The 22,547-nt window shown below is 40.8% G+C and overlaps 1 protein-coding gene across 2 annotated transcripts; it reads right to left on the bottom strand.

Moving 5' to 3' along the window:
* Nucleotides 1-2,887: 2,887 nt before the first annotated feature.
* LOC133511818 (protein-serine O-palmitoleoyltransferase porcupine-like) lies at nucleotides 2,888-22,513 on the bottom strand. Of its 2 annotated transcripts, XM_061840790.1 has the most exons (14): nucleotides 21,934-22,513; nucleotides 21,767-21,831; nucleotides 21,081-21,227; nucleotides 20,736-20,928; nucleotides 19,648-19,691; nucleotides 17,599-17,780; nucleotides 17,390-17,520; nucleotides 14,731-14,856; nucleotides 14,020-14,120; nucleotides 13,155-13,231; nucleotides 11,776-11,839; nucleotides 9,224-9,309; nucleotides 7,719-7,826; nucleotides 2,888-5,706 (listed from the first exon to the last, which is right to left on the bottom strand). In XM_061840790.1, the coding sequence occupies exons 3-14, from the start codon at nucleotides 21,214-21,216 to the stop codon at nucleotides 5,605-5,607; spliced, it is 1,350 nt and encodes a 449-aa protein (XP_061696774.1). In that variant the 5' UTR covers nucleotides 21,217-21,227; nucleotides 21,767-21,831; nucleotides 21,934-22,513; the 3' UTR covers nucleotides 2,888-5,604. The 2 variants fall into 2 exon arrangements, with proteins under 2 accessions (XP_061696774.1, XP_061696766.1); XM_061840782.1 differs by lacking the exon at nucleotides 21,934-22,513 and having other exon boundaries at nucleotides 2,889-5,706; nucleotides 21,767-21,927.
* Between the last annotated feature and the right edge of the window lie 34 nt (nucleotides 22,514-22,547).

Consider the following 22,547-nt stretch of genomic DNA (forward strand, 5'->3'; position numbering starts at 1 on the left):
CTGTGGAGTTTTTGACCAACTTATTCAACCGAATACTAGCAGGCGAAAAGATGCCTGAAGAATGGAGGAAAAGTGTTCTACTTCCCATTTTTAAGAACAAAGGGGATGTTCAGAGCTGTGGGAACTATAGAGGAATAAAATTGATGAGCCACACAATGAAGTTATGGGAAAGCGTAGTGGAGGCTAGACTCAGGACAGAAGTAAGTATCTGCGAGCAACAGTATGGTTTCATGCCTAGAAAGAGTACCACAGATGCATTATTTGCCTTGAGGATGCTCGTGGAAAAGTACAGAGAAGGTCAGAAGGAGTTACATTGTGTCTTTGTGGATCTAGAGAAAGCCTATGACAGAGTACCAAGAGAGGAACTGTGGTACTGCATGCGTAAGTCTGGTGTGGCGGAGAAGTATGTTAAAATAGTACAGGACATGTATAATGGCAGCAGAAGAATGGTGAGGTGGGCTGTAGGTGTGACAGAAGAATTCAAGGTGGAGGTGGGACTGCATCAGGGATCCGCTCTGAGCCCCTTCCTGTTCGCTGTGGTAATGGATAGGCTGACAGATGAGGTTAGACTGGAATCCCCTTGGACCATGATGTTCGCAGATGATATTGTCATATGCAGTGAAAGCAAGGATCAGGTGGAGGAAGAATTAAAAAGATGGAGGCATGCACTGGAAAGGAGAGGAATGAAGTAAAATAGAATATATGTGCCTGAATGAGAGGGTTGGAAGGGGAAGAGTGAGATAACGACTTCCCTAACTTGGCGACATGAGGGCAGTTGGTGTTAAAAAATAACATACAAGGAGCGAGGAGACTCGTACGGAAAAGGAAGACATGCTATGGCAACCCCAAACGCGACAAGCTAAAGAGAAAAGAAGACAACGGTCCAATGAAAGATTTCTTTTCATCATCTTTTTTCTTTTTTTTGCAGAAAAACTGGTTTAGCATTTCACTCGCTTGAATTGTATGCAGACGCTTCTGATTCAATTCCCACAGATTAATGTTGTGGATGTGTGAAAAATTGTGTTTTTCTTTCATGAGCCCTGACTGAGTGGCAACCAATCCCGGTTTGCAGTTCGATTTTTTTTTTTTAATCCGCAGAAGTCAGTATTTTAAAAGTAGTTCCTTCTTTCTGTGTGTGTGTGTGTGTGTGTGTGCTTGGAGTGTAAATTTAGATTTGTGCACTCTTACGCTCATAAGAGCGTCACAGCCGCGGAGGAGTGCGTGGGTGAGCGCCCACACTGACTCACTCTGCATTAACACGGTCATGCATAAGACAGAATTTGCCGTGGCGAACGTTTCTTGAAAGTGTCACCCTGAACGTGCAAAAACGGCACTCGTGCGGCGCAACACATTGTTTTTAAACTGGTTTGCAAGAACGTTTGAAAGCGGGGGGTGGGGGCCGTTTTGGGGTTTCAAGTATTGCAACGAAAACATCGGATTTTCCACGCGCTCCCCGTGTAAATACAGGACTTTAAAAGGGGAACTGGGTCCTCGGTTCCAAGCAGGCCCGCCTCCAGCGCGAGCTACTCCCTTATATATATATATATATATATATATTTTTTTTTTTTTTACTCATACGCGGAAATAAAGGGGGTGCGGGGGACATGGGAAAGCCCAAACAATAGCGGACCGACGCGTTCGGTGACAAACTATAAACTCGAATGGCTTTTGGCACGTAGTCGCCATTGTTGCCGCTGCACCAGCAGCTCTACATATCGCCGGAAAAAAAGCATCCTCGCCACCGCACGCGAATGGTTCGCCCGTGGCTCTGAAAAGTGGGTCGACGGGACACCGCGTCGTCATCCCCCGCTGCTAAGCCGAACCGGGCCTACGGAAACGCAGCCAAATAGTGAGCTTCGTGGCTCGTCTTTGTCAGAGAGAAAATAAAGCCTTACCTTAGGTTGAGACTAATGCCCTCCCCTCCCCCTCCTCGTCGACATCGCCAGCTTCTCGTGGCGACGTTTTCTGGAGCGTGCCTCTAGAACCTGGCCCCCATCCCCTCGGCCAGCTGGGCAAGGAAGACCCGATGACTCGGACCAACTCAGCACCTCGGAGAGAAAATACTTGGGTGGACAGTTCCGAGTTCAACCTTCAGTACCATGGACAGACACCAGTCTGCACTGCCCTCCTGCGGACACGCGAGGTACTGCAGCAACAAACACATTTACAACCACACAAGTTCGAACGTGTTTCTTTCCAACACCTAAATGTTTATTGGGACGGCACGGTGGATCAGCTGGTTAAAGCGTTGGCCTCACAGTTCTGAGGTCCTGGGTTCAATCCCGAACCCGCCTGAGTGGAGTTTGCATGTTCTCCCATGCCTGTGTGGGTTTTCTCTGGGCACTCTGTTTTCCTCCCACATCTCAAAAACATGCAACATCAATTGGACACTCTAAATTGCCCCTAGGTGTGATTGTGAGTGCGGCTGTTTGTCTCTACCTGCCCTGCGATTGGCTGGCTGGGTGTACCGCGCCTCCTGCCCGTTGATTGCTGGGATGGGCTCCAGCACTCCCAATGACCCTTGTGAGGATAAGCAGCAAAAAAAAATGGATAGATGGTTGTTTATTGCCCAGAGTCACCCACCGCGGCATGTGTGCTCATTTAAAAAAAAAAAAGTTATTTTGTAAAATCACAGATGAGTATGGCATATATCATTGTTCCGTCAATATATTTCAAAATAAAAAATTGAAGCAAAAACTCTTAATCTATTTAAAAATTTAAAAAGTGAGTACACGACGGAACTGCAACCAGAACCACGTGGGATGGAGCCCATTTAGCCCTCCTAATGATACATTTATTTCTTCGGTCCACCCAAAAAAAAAATGTTCATTGTCACCTGCCCCACTCATTGAATATCAGTGCGGATGGACATAAAAGTGGCACAGTGCATACAGAACTTTTAGTGCCATTTAAAACTTTCTTGGATAACAAATGCCCTTGGAGTTTTGTAGCGTAACAAATTGTGCAAGTAAAATTTAGTGTGACGCATTTTCAGATTCTTCATACAGTGGCCTGAAAGCAGCTTTGAAATGCAACAAGACAACAATTGTTTACAAATATAGACGATTTTTGATGACTACTCTCCAACTATATTCTTTATTGCTCCTAACGACTGTGTCTCGGAACTTGCCGATCCCTGGGTGACAACAGTTGGGAACTGTAGCGGCTGATGCTGTGCCACACTTGAGTGACTGTCCTAAAACAGTTTGTTCAGAGACAAAAAAAAAAACGTTTGTCAATGTGCATAGATTTAATAATACAAATACAAAAGGCAACCAATAATGTGAATTTTTTTCTTTATTTAAATAAACTAAAATCAATCTTCAACATGGACATTATATTGTGTGACATATAAATGAGTATATTCGTCTGGCCAGTCAGACAAACATTTGTTAACCAATAAGAAATGCATTCATATGCAATGAATTATTACTATGTGTAGTTATTTTCATTTGTTTCGAAATTAACATTTCACGCAAAGTCAAACAGGAAATGTACAGTACATATGGTGGGTGTTCACGATCATTTGACCGGCTCTGCAAAACAGTCAAAACAAGCAAATTGAGATTTTCATATTTTCTAATTCTACATTTTCTTCCCTTAAAAATGATACATAATACATGGAAAGTACCAAAAACATTTACAAAGTAACAGCAATTTTAGTGTTGCCAAGTTTGAATCCTAGTTTCAAGAGAAAAATAAAAGTTTACATTTTTTGGTACATACATCTTTCAAAGGTCCATAGCAACTAGTACCGTAAGAAAAAGATATCGACTCCAAAATTTCTGGAATCTTTGAAAGATCATTGGAAAATAAATTCCAAGCGCAGGTGAGGACATCATCTGAGATTTTAACGGCTGAGGAAGTTTAGTCTCTCAATAAATGAAGCAGGCCAACATTGGTGAATTTGTCACAACCAAAAATACATTTGGAAATTCCACTTATCTTACAACTCGGCCCCTGATAATGCTTATCAATCTATGAAGCAATCAACCCCCGACATAATTTTTTTGTGTGGAGAAGAAAATACATATTATTCTTGAGAAATTAAGGTAGATTAGAAACCATCCCTGCTCACCAAGGTGGCTCAATTTGCATTGCTTCCAGCAGTATTCATGAATATTAACTACTACAAATGTTTATTCCTGCCTGTGGATTTTAATCTATGGAATGTTTGTTCGTTCTCAATTCTTAATTTCCTTATATGCGTGTTTGCGTGCCAAATGAAATCACAAATCACCTGACTGCCCTCTGCAAACTGTCTGGCTTTTGACCATTATTTTGCAAACCTGCCCCATAACCTTTCGCTTTCTATAATTAAAATCCATCTAGATTATATGTTGTCTATGTGTTTAGCATGCTATCCTAGCATTTTGAAAATAGGATTAAGATTCAGAAAGTTATGAAGGTTTGAAATTTGGAGGAACTGTAGTCAGCTATTTTTTTTTGTTCTCTACAGGCTGGGACCACTGAAAAATGGATGGTGGGGTGCAAATTGCCCACGGGCTGTTGTTTGAACACCTCTACGGTACAATATTCTGGCTTCCGTGTTTGTTTCAGTTTCCTTGGCACCTGCACGGATAGAATCCGCTCAGGACTTTAACCTCCCTTGCTGAGCATCTGTGTAGGCACGCAGCTTCATAATCATATCAGTTCAGCAGCAACTGATTTCATTAGTCAGTTTTCATGGGACTATAGCAGCACTTTCGCCCTCTCAAAGATTTTTTTTTTTTTAAGATTAAGGGAGGAAATTTACATTGATTCTAACTTTTTACCTGTGGTGTTACAATGAGTAATTTGCGTGTGTGTGTGTGTGTGGGGGGGGGGGGGGTGTAAACGCTAAAGCTAGAACGTACCCGTGGAACTTCCATGCTTAGTCATTTTTGCTTTTATTGGTTACTATGAGGCGGCACGGTGGATCAGTTGGAAAGCATTGGCCCCGCAGTTCTGAGGACCCGGGGTTCAATCCCAGCCCTCCCTGTGTGGAGTTTTCATGTTCTCCACGTGCCTGCGTGGGTTTCTTCTGGGCACATTGGTTTCTTCCCACATCCCAAAAACGTTGCAACATTACTTGGACACTCTAAATTGACCCAAGGTGTGATTGTCAGTGCGGCTGTTTGTCTCAATGTGCCCTGTGATTGGCTGGCAACCAGTTCAGATTGTACCCTGCCTCCTGCCCAAAGCTAGCTGGGATAGGCTCCAGCACTCCCCACGACCCTTCTGAGGATAAGCAGCTAAGAAAATGGATGGATGGATGCTATGACCAATTAATTAAAGATGCACATTTATTTAATAGTATCTTGTTTTCATATAGTTCAGCTACAATTCTACCTTTGGGCTGCTGAGAGATGAAATTATTCTTCGAGAAAACCCAAATTACAAAACAAACAGTGTACATCTGACGTGGACTCTGAGCAAGAGTGGGTCAGATATTGCTGGAAACATTACTTGACGGCTTCTCCTCCGACCTCTTACTTTGGGGAAAAAAAACGTTGACTCAGTGGTCTACAAGTCGGGGTCCCTTCATCCATATCGCAGCTGCTCCGTGACACGAGACTGAAAGGGCGACTGGTGTGCCAGCAATTGTGTTCTCCTTTGAGAACATCACAGGATTAAACGGTAGAAGGCCCAGCAGACAATCACGACCCAGTGACTGGCCCAGTTGAGCTCCGACCATCTCTGAATGGTGTGGATGGCTGCGTAACCCTGCAGAAAGAGCAAACAAACAAGTGTTTACCGTCAGGTTTATAGATATTGGGAAAGAGACAATTATCATCTTCCCGATTCAAAACAGTGCCACAATGGATATGAAATGAAATGAACAAGATCTGCTTTAAATTCAGGTTTTCAGTTGAATTTGTGGGGTTTTACATCCAAATAAGGAGAATAGTGCAGGAATTAGAACAACTTGGATGCGTATATGCCTCCCACTTTCTAAGGGACCGGAAATAAAGGGACAAATAAATCATGAATTCAAGTGACGTTTTAATGCAGCCCTATGGGGGCACAAGCCAATGCAATCTGTCCCAAGCCCGACTAAACGCAGACAGAGGGTTGCGTCAGGAAGGGCATTCGGCGTAAAACTGTAAAATCTGTTCATCGAAAGCACAGGTGTCAAACTCAAGGCCCGGGGGCGAGGTTCAATTCAAATTGTCATACCATAAACCATAATATTGAGGTATTGCAAGCGTTTTTACGTTACCAAACATCAACAACAGTTAAAAAAAAACATTACCCTTGATTTCTGATTGTAAAAGTAATTCATAAATTTCATGTTCAATATGATGAAGCAATAAACGATTTTTATGGTTTCACAGTTATAACAGCCATCTGAGGGAAACCGGAACTACAGTGTGGCCCGCGACAAAAAATGAGTTTGACACCCTTGATCTAAATAATCGCATACCGGATCGGTCATGACCCGGGTTAACAACGCCCGCCCCCCGGGACTGCTAACCTGCAGGGCGTCGGTGGAAATTCAGCTACTGTGGGTCGAAAGCAAAGAACAGGAGGAAACCGGATTCGTTGGCAGAACAAGAAGAGGAAGGCACAGAGCCCACAACTGAGTGTAGGGACTTTGAATGTTGGGACTACGACAGGAAAACCTCAGGAGTTGGTTGACATGATGATTAGGAGAAATGTTGATATATTGTGCATCCAAGAGAGCAGGTGGAAAGGTAGTAAGGCTAGAAGTTTAAGGGCAGGGTTTAAATAATTTTACCATGGACGAAATGGGAAAAGAAATGGAGTAGGGGTTATTTTAAAAGGAAGAACTGGCTAAGAATATCTTGGAGGTGAAAAGTGTATCAGATCAAGTGATGAGGCTGAAATTTGAAATTGAGGGTGTTCTGGATCATGTGATTCGCGGCTATGCCCCACAGGTAGGATGTGACCCAGAGTTGAAAGAGAAATTTTGGAAGGAACTAGATGAAGTAGCTCTGAGCATCCCAGACAGAGAGAAAGAGTTGTGATTGGTGCAGATTTCCATGGACATGTTGGTGAAGGGAACAGGGGCGATGAAGAAGTGATGGGTAAGTACGGCATCCAGGAAATGAACTTTGAGGGACAGATGGTGGTGGACTTTGCAAAAAGGATGGAGGTGGTTGTAGTGAACACTTATTTCCAGAAGAGGGAGAAATATAGAGTAAGCTACAAGAGCGGAGGTAGAAGCACGCAGGTGAATTATATTTTGTGCAGATGATGTAATCTGAACGCGGTAACTGACTGCAAAGCAGTGGTAGGGGAGAATGTAGCTCGACATCACAGGATGATGGTGTGTCGGACAACTCTGTTGGTGGGGAGGAAGATTAAGAAGGCAAAAGTAAAGCAGAGGACCACGAAGAGGAAGTTGAGATAGGAAGAATGTTGTGTGGCCTCAGCGCTACTTCTCAGTAAGCGGAAGCAAAGAGATGAGCGGCGCAAACACTTGGAACACAATCAAGGCAGAAGACTAGATGGCCAAACTTTGTCAAGTATCGGAGAATCTAATGAAAGCTGTACTTGCCGTTGGGCCAGTTGTGTACGGGGCGGGATAAATGTTAGGTCCTAAAACGAGATCATTCCGGCATAACAATGATGCTGTAAAAATGTCTACAAAATCTTGATCCTAGTGGGATTTTGAAAGCATGTCGCAGACCTGGGAACTTTAAATTTGTTACATATGTAAAATGTATATCATACCAAACCCCCATCAGGCTTCATATCTGAGTGATTCTTACCTCTTCCACTTCCTCTTCGACACCCGGATCAAACATGGAGCCCAAGTAGGTGAGGTGGAGGATGGCCAAGAAACTGAAAACTAAGTTCATTAGCGTCACCCAGTACTCCTGTAAAAAAGATAAAAAGATTGAACGCTGAATCACATTTTTGCTTTTACTTGGCCAACTTGTGATGGATTTCTGCAGGTACGTGTAGAGCTCGTGCACATGGCGCCATATTGCCGGTCAAACAGAGCTGCTCGACATTGTGGGAGACTTTGAACCGGAGGAGAATATTTACAATGCCCGAGACTTGTTGTGCTGTTGGTTGTCACAACAGACGAGACAGATATTCAAAGAGATCATTCTTTGGAATATCAGATGAAAAGACCAGAAAATATCGATTGATTTCGGCAATTAAACATGATGGATGGTGCCCGACCAAAATACACACACGCCTGTGTAGCGATCACTTCATTTCAGGTAGGAATTATTCTTCTCAATCTCAAATTACCAAAATGTATTTATAATGCCAAGTTGGCTCGTTTGAGAACAATTCGTGTTAAAAACAAAAACTGTCGCAGAGGTTTGCGGAGGTTAAGTGTGACCGCAATTGCTTCCATGTACATTCCGTGGAGACGACTCTGTCCTCTTTTTTTTTCCCCCTCAATCACAGTTCATGAATGCGAGTTTGTGTAAACCAGCGATCATTTATTTAAATATTGGTATTTGGGTTGAATACTAGCTGAAAAGATCAACGGATTCGGCAAAGGTTAATGTGTAGCCGACCACACTTCCGCGTTCACGAGCCGTCAACCCGTCACTACGTGGGATTTATTCCTGATTTAGAACAGATCCAGCAACCAAGTATTCGTATATGTCCAGACTTTTAGACGCTTTCAAACGTTTGTGTGTAAATTTTGACGACTTACTCACCAGATCCATGTGTAGATCCAGTTGTCCAAGACGAGTGGAAGCGAATTAACAGTCCAATTTCTTATTGGCAAAAACATCGCTTTCTGCATTAAATAAAGGTCCTTTATGCTGAGTTTATCTAATTTTTCCAAGGACCATCGTTTATTTTCACCTTCTAAATGTCTGACGGTATCGGACAAGACTCTGGGCGTCGTGCTACAAGACATGTTCCCGTGACGTCTCCAACCAAATTCGCATTGAGCAATGCTTAGCTTGACTGCCAATATGGCGAGGTAAACAAAAGTAACGTGATTTTCTGACGTAGGTGCACGAGCTCTATATACAGTACAGCAGATGAGGGGCCAATTGGATGAACATATTTGAATCTATCTCGTCTCCTTAAATACTGTGTACACTGTTGATCATGTATACTGATACGATACTCGAGTGAGAGAGAACTTCATTGAGTGCATGATATACTGCATTTGACTAGTCATGAGGATTATTGAAATATTCAAATTTTTTTTTCAAAACTGTTATACAAAACCGAATGTGTACACACTGCAGGCACCTTCATCTGACGATTTGCTCTTTGCAGAAGAGCACTGTACCTTCTTATGCTGATGCCCGCAGTCAGAGGGACATTTTCTCGAGAGGACACAGGCACTGAAGATGGCAGCGAGCCTCTTTCGCAGGACTGAGAGGGAGTGAGAAATATACACGGTGACTGTCACATGACTGAAACCTTTGCAGTGGAAATTGACTACAAAACATTACTGTATGGTTGGGCATTCATTTGAATCTTAATTCCTGATTCCGGTTCCAAACGATTCTTGATTTTGATTCATTTAGGGTGCTGGGTCAAAAAAGTTTACATGATTTAAATACAGGCTGTCCAAATTATGAACATCCACGTTAGCATTGTTAAAATCGTTACTTGGGACTGTTTTATCACGTCAAATGGCATATATGGTTAAGAGTTAACTTGAGTTCCTGTTTTAAGCTTGTACACTTGTGTTTTGAAGGACACTCACTAGAACTCAGCATTTTGGCACAAAAAGTAGCTTCACAGTTTTTATTTTTAAGTGGATGGAACCAAATGCTATAAATGTCAATTCCTTTCCTTACTCACCGACACAAAATAAGTGTTTGTGATACTGCAAGATAACATTTACATAAATTTTGTCCCAATTCATTGTGATGTAAAGTTGCTACAGGGAAGCTTAAGATCAATGTTAAGCTTTTTTTTTTTTTTTTTTTTTTTTGGGGGAAAACCATGCAAAAGGGTGTTGGCCTCATACTTCTGAGGACAGGGGTTCAAATCCGGGCCCTGGCTGTGTGGACTTGCATGTTCTCTCGTGCCTGCGTGGGTTTTCTCCCACATCCCAAAAACATGCATTCATTGGAGACTCTAAACTGCCCCCACTTGTTGTCTGTCTCCATGTGCCCTGCTGTTGGCTGGCAACAAGTTCAGGGTGTAGCCCGGCTACTGCCCGATGACAGCTGGGATCGGCTCCAGCGCTCCCGCGACATTTGTGAAATAAGCGGCTCAGAAAATGGATGGATGGAGTAGTGCAAAAGTGCACCGTTTACCTCGTTTGATGTCTCCATGAGACGTATTTTGCTTCACTAACCCAAATGACAGAAAGTTGACTTCACTGGAGCTCTGCGTGGTTTAAGGTTAAACCCAGAGGGCGTCACACATCGTGAAAGCCTTCTTTGGACACTATTATATTCAATCACTCACAGTGGAGCACGAAAAATCACGCGCATAAAATTTGTTATGAGTAGAAAATATTAGATATTGAAAGACGTCGCTTATCTTGTGTAGTCTTGACATTAATTTGCGTGTTTATTTCATAAACGTTCACAAAACAAGCTTGCTCCTAAACAATCAGTATTCACCCGGAAACAGGAAATGCAAGTTAACCATACTGAGGATATTTGGAAGTGACGCCAAAAACGCATATTCAGAGCTGCTTCACGTACTACGAGCGCATTTACGTCGAAATTCATCAACATCATGAGCCATGTCAAAGGAAAGTGAGTTAAATTGAAAACATTTCTGGGACATAGCACAGGTAATGTTTCAGTATCTGACTATAATAAGTATGAGATTGTCATTTAGTTTGACTTGATCTAAATTCTAACGTTAGACTAGTTTGTCCATATATCTAAATGCGAGCGGTCATTTTCCCCGTGGTAAGTGTTAACTTGAAGTTGAAAACCTTTCCCCTCTACTTACTTTAGGAAGATATAGATCATCTAGTGCTAGCTTTTATCAATGGATTGACAAGAGATACCTCCGTAAATTACGATAGATTACAACAATACATCACGATTGCCGACAGGAATGTTTGTTACTATGTATCACTAGTTTGTTGCCATTAACGCTGGTTATGTTGAACTAAACTTTCAGCAATTTCAAAACATTGCGGGTAGTTATTCCTTGACAGGACGGTGCATTTAACTTTTCTTTAGATAAAGTTTGTCAGATCAAATAGTTTTATTGATGAAAAATTTTAAATACCGCTTTATATCATGTTCTACTAATATCAGTTGAAGTTGGAAATGATCATTTATGAGTTTGAAATTTTTTTCTATTTTGTTATGTATTTGTTTTGATTTTATTTCAAATTTACAGTTATATTAATCCAGTAAATTATTTTAAGGTCTCGAGATTCCAACTTTATCTGTGAGCATGACTGACCACACCCATACATTTTTCAAATGTGAGTGACTAACACATAATAGTGTTGCACTGAGGCGACTTGTCATTAGCAAAAGTTAAGACACTTGTTCGGTGTCACCGCACGTCTTCATGTGCATTCTTCTTCTTTGGTTTTTCCCATTTCTTCGGGCACAGCGGACTACCCATTGAAATTAGGAACCTAAATGTTGTAAAAATCGATGGATTACGGGAGAATCGTACAGTTAGTCCCAGTTTTAATCGGCTCTCACTTCTCAATGCCCAACCAGAACAGTACTGTATGTCACTTGTGTTATTAGAGATGAAAGTGTCTGTATGTGACAAGAAATGCAGCATAAAGGTAAAGACACAAACCACAAAATAAAAGTTAACATTATTTCAGCAAATAACTAAATCAACGTGTTTACTCTATTTAAAACTGTTTCCCTATAATGTACATCATACTATTCATACCATGTTCAACATATGTGATGAAGCCTAAAGAGAGCAGCACAGCTCCTAGATGGAAACTCAAACCCTGTGGACACACAAACCGCATGTTTAATTCAGATAATGAGGAAAGTTGCTTTTCACAAAGAGAACCAAAGAATTCCTGGAGAAAAGATACAGTCGTGCCTTGAGGATATGATCTTAATTTGTTCCGCGAAATTCCGTTTATCACTTTCACCCTACCAATAAAACGTAAGACGTTTTTAACAAGAAAAAAAAATTACTCCACAGTAGGGGAAAAAAAAAAGTGTTTAGTCAGCCACCAATTGTGCAAGTTCCCCAACTTAAAAGAGGAGAGAGGCCTGTAATTCTCATCATAGATTATGCCTCAACTGTGAGACAAAATATATATTTATAAAATTACATTCTGTTTTTTAAAGAACTTATTAGCAAATGATGCTGGAAAATAAGTGATCAGATCTCCTCAAGAGCGCTGATGTTTTGGAGCTGCCGCTGGAAAATACCGACTATCAACTCCGTCCATAGATTTTTGTATGGGCTCGAGTTTTCGGGGACTGGTAAGGCCACTCCAGGAGCCTGAAATTGATTAAGAAACCACTCCCCTTCATTGCCTGGGTGGTGTGTTTGGGATCATCGTCATGCTGAAAGACCCAGCCACGTTTCATCTTTGATGCCCTTGCTGATGAAAGGAGATTTTCACACAAATTCTCACAATACATGGCCCCATTCATTCTTTCCTTTTTACGAATTAGTGGTCCAGGTCCCTTTGCAGAAAAACTGCCCCAACGCATGGTATTTCCACCCCCGTGTTTCACAGTAGTTCTGATGTTCTTTGGATCCAAGTCAACATTCCTTCTCCTCCAAAAGCGACAAGTTGAGTTTTTATTGAATGGTTCTATTTTGGTTTCATCTGACCATATGACATCTCTCAATCCTCTTCTGGATGAACCAAATACACTCTAGCAAATTCATACAGACCTAGACATGTACAGGTTTAAGCAGGGGTAAACATCTGGCACTGCAGGATTTGAGTCCCCGGCGGCATAATGTGTTACTTATCGTAGTCTTTGTAACTTTGGTATCAGGTCTCTGCAGGTCTTTCACTAGGCCCCTCCCCTGTGGTTCTGGGATTTTTGGTCACTGTTCTAGTGATCATTTTGACCCCACAAGGTGAGATCTTGGGTGAAGCACCAGTTCGAGGAAGATTATCAGTTATCTTCTATGTCTGCCATTTTCTCATAATTGCTCCTGCACAGTTTTTTAAGCAGGTATGAGGTTGTTTTAAATAAATGTGCAATTTTGTCTTTTAGATTATGGAAACATGGATTTTTCAGAAATAATGTGAAGTACTTTGAACATGATTTCAAGTGTACTGTACCCACATGCAGTAAAGCGCTGGCTGTGTATGTAACCAGGATTGCGGGAAAAGTCCCAAGTTTCATGGCATTTTTGAAGACATCTGAAAACAAGCATAAAAAAGGGGACTGAACCAGCACATTTCAAATGACCTACAACGTACTGCATGTTTCTATTTCGTTTGAATATTGAATTGAAAATTATTTTGTGATGTTGGCTGTTGATGCTGCGTTGATATTGATACTAATTAAAATTGATAAGTAGAGGTGGGACCAAGTCGATGCTTTGTTAGTCACAAGTCTCGATTCTTTGCCCTCAAGTCCTGAGCCAAGTCCTTTGCTTGAGTTTTGAGTCCTTTCAAAACATTTTAAAATGCACACACACTATAAATATATATTTGTGTGTGTGAAAATGTGAAGAAATAAATATTTATAGCTAAAACGTAAGCTAGATCAACACACTGAATATATTCATTGGTAGTATATGTGCCAAAATTTTTGCAGAATATCATGGAATGGACCTTTTCAAAAAAAAAAAATATATATATATTATATATATATATATATATATATATATATAAATTCCAACCTACCTACCTACAAATTTTTTTCCCACTCTTGCTACTCGAAACCAAAATAATTTTATGGATGGCCTAGCTAGAGAACGAGAGTGCTAAAGCTAACTTGGTTTCTCAGTGATTTGGTCAAAGTAGCAATCTTTTTCAAGTAAATGGGTTCAAGTCCATGTGAAATCACAAGTCACTGGTCCCAGTCGATTTGCAAGTCTTGTAACATATTGTCAAGTCTAAAGTCATCAAATCAAGTCCACACCATTGCCAATAAGTATTTGTATTTGAGATTCCACATGTTAGTGTTAGAGTAGGACACTTACAAATTTTAAGCCACTGCGACATGGGAATATTCCACGATGTCACCACCATTACCATGGAGCGAGGCATTTCTACATTCAGAGGTTTGACCACTTCCATTTCCCTGAGTAAGGATCACACAATTATGAACAAAACAGAGATCATTTTGAGCCTCTTGAAGAAAGAATGTTGTTCCTTTTAAACCATGTAAGGACTGTAGTGTAATTTTTTTCTGCGTTAGGGTGAGTGAGTTTTCTCTGGGTACTCCGGTTTCCTCCCACATTCCCAAAAACATGCATGGTGGGTTAACTCAAAATCAATCAAAGGCGTGAATGTGAGTGTGAAAGGTTGGTTGTTTAGATGGGCTCTGCAATTGGCAGGTGACCAGTTCAAGGTGTACCCTCCTCTCATCCAGGCTCAGCTGGAATAAGCTCCAGCATGCCCAAGACACTATTTCGGACAAGTACTTAACACCGAGGGGACATATTTGCATGGTACAGTATCTCAGTAACTAACTCGCGTTGTATGTACTCAATTCTCAGTTGTGACATTAATTTACATAATAATTTCTGAGGGAATGTTATTGCAGCTTGTTATATTTGCCCCTAAAGTACAGTAATTGTTACATAGTTCAATTTGTAACATACATTATCTAAACTTAACTAGATCGTTAAATGACTAGAAATGTTAGTGTCTGAATAGCATCCGTAAATCTTTGCCTTGGCTCTACTCACCATCTGATGTTGTCTTTTTCCTGAATGTGGCCAGCTCCAGCCAGAATGCTGGTGCTTTCACTGAGATGGCCCACAAAGTAGTTACTGAAGTGGAATGACAATGCATTCTCATAGGCACGCAGCCACCTACACATCATCAGACAACGACAAGAAACCATGAATTTATTAACAAACTCAAAAGCTTTTTTGAAAGCTCCTGAAGACCTTGGAACACTTAAAATTATTATTTCTCCTTTTCTAAATCACAGAAATCATGCACGGTGTCCTTTTCCGTACCTACAGTGCTATTGATGGGGCGAGGACACAGTCAGTTTCCATACTTTTTAGACTGGTGTAATTTTTTAGCCCTCATATAATGCATACATAAAGAAAGACGAGGACAACTTATGAGTTGATACTTGGAAGAACATGAACTAACTAAAACTTACTTCATTGCCTAATGAACGTTAAAAAGACCATTCTGGTGTCTGAATGCTTTTTCGAACAAAACTTCTCTCTCATCCAAGAGTGCTAGGTTTTGTTGATTTCCGAGATAAACCCCAACTGAAGACGCTATGTACGAGTCTTCATATTTTATTCATACCTTGGGGGATAAACACCGTATTTTGGCAACCGCTTCACTGCTGCCCTCACTCATGTTTACATGCATGAGGTGCATTCGGGGACAATCCATAAATGGAAGGGAATGTGTTCTTTGTTAGGAAAATTATTAAATTGTATCAGAATGCTTTCATTATATCAGTAATTTCCAACCTTTATGGAGCCAAGGCAGATATTATACAGTTGGAAGATCTCACAGTGCACAAACAAAAATGTCAAAGTAAAATTTCACAGAGCATCGGTTAGGAATCACTCCATTAAATATCTGTATGATCACCCTGTCACAATATGGAATTTATTTTGTTTTGTAAGGCTTGCGACCAGTTCAGGGTGTACACTGCCTCTACCCCGAAGATACCTAGTTCTGAGCTCCATCATACCCACAACTCTAGTGAGGATAAGCGGTACAGAAAAATGTATGACTAGAATATAAGACTATTTGTCAATCCATACACCCCCTCCCCCAAAAAAGGTGATGGTTCCATTAATATTTTGCTGCACAACCTTTTGAGGCAATCACTGCAATCTGTTTTTTTTTTTTACTTTCAGTGAGACTTCTGCACCTTTAAGCAGCTATTTTGGCCCATTCCGCAGCAAACTAGAACAAAGTGCTCCAGTTTTCTCAGGTCTGAAGGGTGTTTTCTCTAGACACCATATTCCAACTCCCTTTACAGATATTCAATAGGATTTACACCAGGGGTCACATAGAAGTCAATTTCAGAATAGTCAAATGGTTGAGCTCTCGACCTTTTCTTTTTTTTAACTGTGTTTTTGGGTAAGGACCAGAACAGCACAGTGATTATTTGTCACAATTTAAAAAGGTCAACTGTTTGAAGGAACCTCCTATGCTAAATCGAGGACACACCTTGTTTGAACACGTCCCTTCTCTTTCTAGGGGTACCGTCAATTTTGGCGAAGCCTGTTGAATGTTTATTTTGTTCAACCACAATTCAAAAGCAATCTCTAATGTTCATGGAAGAGAGGGGTAGACAGGGAAGAGTGAGGCTACAGGGAGAAGAGATAGCGAGGGTGGACGACTTCAAATACTTGGGGGTAACAATCCAGAGCAATGCTGAGTGCAGTAAGGAAGTGAAGAAACAGGTACAAGCAGGTTAGAACAGCTGGCGGAAGGTGTCTGGTGTGTTATGTGACAGAAGAGTCTCTGCTAGAATGAAGGGAAAAGTTTATAAAACAGTGGTGAGGCGGGCCATGATGTACGGATGAGAGACGGTGGCACTGAAAAGACAACAGGAAGCAGGACTGGAAGTGGCAGAAATGAAGTTGTTGAGGTTCTCGCTCAGAGTGAGGAGGTTGGATAGGATTAGAAATGAGCTCGTGTGAGAGAGCAGACTTCGATGGAGATCGAGAGAGTGAGTATCCTGGTTGAAGGGCGCTGAGGATGGAGCTGCCAGGCAAAAGAGTGAGAGGAAGACCAAAGAAAAGGTTGATGGATGTTGTGAGGAAGGACATGAGGACATTGGGTGTTGGAGAGGAAGATGCATGAGATGGGCTTGGATAGAAAATTATGACACGCTGTGGCGACCCCTAATGGGACAACCCGAAAGGAAAAGATTTATTTAGTTGTCAGATTTAAGTATAGTACATGTGACCATTGTGGGTTTTTCTATCATTAAGAAAGTGTTGACAACAACTTTGTCCGTGAGTATATTAAAAAAAATAGGTACACTATATGGTGGGATTTTTTTTTCTTATTGGTTCTTTTTATTTAAAAAATTTGAGATGGTTTTTAAATGTTTCTTTAGTAAATGAGCTAAAATGAACTCGCATGTACACATGCCCAAAAAGCACATGAACAACTACATGATATCAATAATGAAACATTGAGCTCTGACACTGCAGTCACATTGGCAGATAATGGATTAGGATCTGAATGAGAATCTAAACAAATTGCAAAATTAGTGTAAAAATGAGAGTATAAAGAATCTATTTACAGTATCCGCATAACTCAAGGCATTTGAACAAACTAAAACATACCGTCTTGTGGATTTTTCCTTTTTTGTGTAAATATAGAAAATATACAAACAACAAATGCTCTCACTTGCGTGTGAAGGTATTTCCGTGGATGGGGATGAAAAAAAGGAACAGGTATGGCGCTACGCAAGAGGACACCAGCAGGCAAATCTGACTCTTAAAGAGGCTGACAGAGGAACGTCGCAGCCATAACCAGCTCTGGGGAAATGAAGGTTTTCACACCTTAAAAACATGTCAAAGAATAACAGGCATGCAAAAATGCCAAACAGATCTTACCAGTCGTCTGCCAACAATAGCAGCCTTATATGTTGAGAAACTGATCCAAGGCCCGAAGACTACGTTACCAACAAAAAGAACATACCCAAGGAACTCTGTTGGAGTGGGCAAAGCACTAACTGCTCCTCTGTCCAGGTCAAAGGCCAGCGAAATGGCTTTCATGGCCACCACCATCTGACTGCCTGTCAAATGTACACAAAGCCACGCTTTCAATTGGTTGGAAGACATTGAACATTTTGACAGGTTCAAGTCATTTATGTACAAAACAGAATTGAATCGAAAGACTTCTCCAGTCCTGTCCACCAATCCCCAATGAATCTTTCCTTGAAGATGAATTTAATACATTTTGGCTCTGCACCTTCTCCAGATCTATACCCAAATGTATTGGGTTCTCCCTTGATCAATGCCACAACCTCCACAGTTAGAAAATTCAACAGGTAGTTTTTTCAGAATTGAATCACAAATGCACGCAACCGAAAATATTTGTGGTGTCTAAATTTATAATTTAATAAATCTTTTCAATATAGAAAGTATTCAGCTATTCCTTCATTTTTCACTTTGTTATATTGCAGTCATTTGCTCCCCATTCAATGTACACCGAACACTCCATATTGACAGGGAAAAAAAAATTGTTGACATTTTTCCAGATTTATTAAAAACACATGATTCAGACCCTTTGCTGTCACACTCTTTTAACTCTGGTGTTCTCCAATTCTCCTGACCATTCTTGAGATGGTTCACCACCACCACTGAAGTCCAGCTATGTTGGATTATACTGCCCGAAGTTAGCTGGGGGAGGCTCCAGCACTTCCGCGACCCTTGTGAGGATAAGCAGCTTGGGAAATGGATGGATGATTGGCGTTAATTAGGAGGGCCACATACTCGTCTATATTAAGACTTGCAGCTCCCAGTGCATGTCAGAGCAAATGAGAATCAGGAGGTCCCAAAAAAATTCTCCTGCACTTAAGCTTCTATAGACTGATGTGTTGCTTTCCTGATCAAAACACAGCTGGACTCCAATGAAGGTGGAGAACCTTCTCAAGGATGATCAAGAGAAATGGACAGCGTCTAAGTTACGGTAAATATATGAGTGCGACAGCAAAGGGCCTGAATACCTACGGCTGTGTGATAATTCAGTATTGTATTTATTTTAGTTTTTTTTACTAAATCTTCAAAAATTTCAATTCAATTTTTTTATGTCAATATGGAATGCTGTGTGTTCATTAATAAAGTGAAAAATTATTTTAGCGAAGGGCGACAATATAACAAAGAGTAAGGGGCCTTAACAAGGATTTACAACATTCTTGATGCTAGGAAACTAAAGTCTGATACCCACACAAATACAATCGGCCTGTTTTTGTGCCAATTTTCCAACGCCAGACAAATCTTAAGACTTAGTCCTTAGAGCTAATGTGTTTTACGAGGGGATTCGTCTCGATTTTATGGGTCAAAACAGGTCGGGGCGGACAATCTTAAAAATATGAACATGTTCAATATTTACAACCAGAACTTCATGTGTGTGGGCAATCCCGTCTTCACCTGAGTCATGTCGATAATGGTGACGTGGAAAAAAAATGTACACAAACAAAGAACTACCCAAGACTGAAGTATTTTCCAAGGCAAGTAATTTTTGGAGAATATAGCCATTTTACAAGGCTCTCAGGGGCTCAAAACTATTTATGCATGAACCAGGCCTAACCAATTTTTCTTACATTCAAAAGTTTTTAATGGACTTCTATTATTTTTTCTGTTTGAAATTTAGAAGAATTTTCACCACCAGAAGAGTTACTACATGTTCTTCCTTTTAAACGTAGCCACAATTTGTCAACACACACAAAAAAAACTTTTGGAAACTTTCAGACAAAATGACTTAGTACATTTTTTTTTTTTTTACACTGAAAAATTAAGGTTGAACGTTTAGTCCAAAGATGATGCTAAATTTGGACGGAGCAATACTCAAGCTGGACCCTTCTTAGACTTCATGTGTTTGATTTTAATATACATCACATCACCAATTGCCATCAGTTATGGAGAATGTAAAACATTTACCTCTGATCTTATGCCAAGTCACTGTGTCAATTAAGTGTAATTCTCTGAAAAACAAAAGTTAAAAAAAACAATATGAATTCAAATCCATACCATAACAACGGCAAACAAATTTTCAAAACCAAGCAACACAAAAAAACAGTAAAGCCTCGGTTTTCGAAAGTCGCCGTTTTCGAACGAAAAATTTTGAACATTTTTTTGCTTCTGCTTTCGAACGAAACTCTGTACTCAAACCCCCCCACAAAACCCAGAAATAACATATTGTCCACAGCCAGACCAGCTGACCCACGACGCACTTTGTTGTGAATTTCCATCCCGCCGAAAAAACACAGAAATATAATGTGCGAGGTGCAAGCAGCTGACCCACCCACGATGTGTTTTGTTATTGTCATTTCGAACGCCCCCCTGAAGAAAACCCGTAAATGACATAACGTGCGTGGTGCAACCAGCGCACTTTTGTTATTCTGTATAACGCAGCCTCTATACACAGACGTGTCCCCGTAGAGACTGTTGTTTTTCTTCTTATCGAGGACTACCGTATTAACCTCGAATCATGGCTCCAAAGAAGGCAAGTTGCTTGTTTAAAGTTATTCTGGACTTCGGGGGCCGAGTTGCTATGGCAATGCACTCCCAGCCTAGCTTACTATGCTATTAAGCATACATTTTAAGCAAAAAATAAATGCATTTCTTAAATTATTTTATTATATAAAGTATTTAAACTATACATGTATTTCTACTATGCAGTTTATGATCAGGAAAAGCGAAAAAAAAAATTAAAAAGCCTAATTTTTAGGCTTGGAACGCATTATTTCTTTTTCCATTCATTGCAATTGGAAACGTCGATTGGGTTTTCAAACAAATCACTTCTGGAACCTTTTTCTGGAACAGATTGTGGTCGAGAAATCAGTCATCATTGTACTCATTTTTCAAACAGCTATGACTAGGTTCTTTACATAAGGTAGGCTATGTCACAGTGTCTGTTATTGTGATTTCGGAGTCATTCATTGGTGTAACTAAACAAAGTCGTTAGCATAGTGAAGAGCACTCCCATGTGGAACTATAAATACTATTTGTGTCTTGTGTTTTCTTACCCAATGAGGAGGTAAACTAGAATAGCAGTGGAAAGGAAGATGCCTTTGATACTGGAGTGTCGGCCAAGAAGAAGAACGAGGTAGCAAAGTAGACTGAGCAACATCACCCACAGCATGTGGAGGTTAAAGAAGAGGAAAAGGCTGTACATCCCCGCCAACAGTGACACAACATGATTCAAAGAGGACGCACCTCCTGGGAAACACACAAGAGAAAAGATTTGGGATTACAATTTGTGTGGACGTTGGTGATGAGGCCAATGTACAAATGCAAACACAACGATTGTAAAAGTTGGGACGGAAAAGGGGTTTATGTGTAATCTTTTGTTCGAAGTCTGTGATACTCACCTGTCCTGAACAGCACTCTGCAGATAAGACAAACAAGCAGAAGCCTCCACACCTGCTCAAAACCCTGCAGGAGTGTGCTGACCCCACAGCTCTCGGCCAGCTCCATCAACACCAAGAGCCTCCTGGACAGGTCCATGTTGCTACGTACTTGAGAAAAACACACCAATGAAATGCCTCAGGTGTTATGACTTGCTTAATTTATGACTTGACAGTGTGTCCCCCCCCCCAAAAAAAAATGCAATAGTGACATACTGCACAAAATGCATTGAAAGAAGCAAGACAATAAAAGACATATGGGATACAGGAATTATTATTAATAAAAACTGCTCATGCATCAACTTGCACCTAACAAATGACTTTCTATTTATATAAGTAGAACGTCTTCTCATACTTCACAAAAAAAACTACATTTCCAAACCCACCCTTTTCACATAAAAACTTCAAATAACTTTGCTGAGATTTTAAATTCTGAATTTTCATTATCTGGGTCTCTAATGTATCATTCAGTCATCTCTCCTAGTAAGTTAATATTAGGATCTTTGTTACTTTCTTGGTGAGGGGGGTTATATATTGTCATTACGACACTTATTACGCCCTCGTATAACTTTTCATTAGCACTTAGCGCGCAAAAGCGGAACAAATCAAACAGTCGGCACCATGAACTTGTTAGCAGATGTACGGTTTACCTTTCGTCTACTTTATTCGCGAGGAAGACTCAAGTTAAGCACACCAAAGACGAAGATCTTGAACCCTGCGACATATGGATCACACGTTCGCTCGTTGATGAAAAGGACCAAAACCAACGCTAGCACCATTTGGAGCTAGCGCCAAGACGCTTGATGACGATTCGTACGTCGTTTCCAGGCAGGACGCCCCCCAAAGCAACATGATTGGCTCCTGGGAAGGGAAGGTCACGCAACGAGATGACCCTCCCTAAAGTGTATTACTCTTGTGCGAAATAAAAAAATATATATATATATTTGTTAAGGTTTGGTTTACGGCTAGGTTTGGGTCTTCGGGTGGGTTTAGGTTTGGAAAAAGGAACGTTACGGTTAGTTGGAAACACATTAACGCCAACACACTTAAAACTTATTTGATCGTCTGGAAGCTGTCAGGTCGGATTCAGGGTTACAGCAGCCAATCGTAATGCGGGAATGTTGGACGACATGTTATGCCTGGAAACTGCGTGGGAATCCTAATAACGCCGCCAAGATGCATTTTATCAGAGAGGAGGATATGCACAACGCCCACTACTGGAGTGGCGCTGTTACTACACTGTCCTTCCTAAACCCTCATTTGTACAGCTATTTAATAAAGTTACCGCTGTGGCTGCCAATGCTAGTTTGCTCTCTCTATTACTGATTTGGATGGTAAGTTGGTGACAATGAATCGATATTTTACTGAAGTTAAATGAAATGACGTGACATGCGCCCCAAGACACACGACAAAAGAAACTAACGAAGAACA

This window comes from Syngnathoides biaculeatus, chromosome 2, assembly GCF_019802595.1.
Source record: "Syngnathoides biaculeatus isolate LvHL_M chromosome 2, ASM1980259v1, whole genome shotgun sequence".
NCBI classification, from domain to species: domain Eukaryota; kingdom Metazoa; phylum Chordata; class Actinopteri; order Syngnathiformes; family Syngnathidae; genus Syngnathoides; species Syngnathoides biaculeatus.

What these genes read in the sequence shown, in the direction of transcription:
- LOC133511818 (XM_061840790.1), bottom strand. Translation starts at nt 21,216, where the DNA reads ATGGACCTGTCCAGGAGGCTCTTGGTGTTGATGGAGCTGGCCGAGAGC. An exon ending in CAGAGTGCTGTTCAGGACAG is followed by an intron (nt 20,929 to 21,080) that starts GTGAGTATCACA and finishes TGTGTTTCCCAG; the next exon opens with GAGGTGCGTCCTCTTTGAAT. An exon ending in CAGCCAGCGCTTTACTGCAT is followed by an intron (nt 11,840 to 13,154) that starts GTGGGTACAGTA and finishes GTGTGTCCACAG; the next exon opens with GGTTTGAGTTTCCATCTAGG.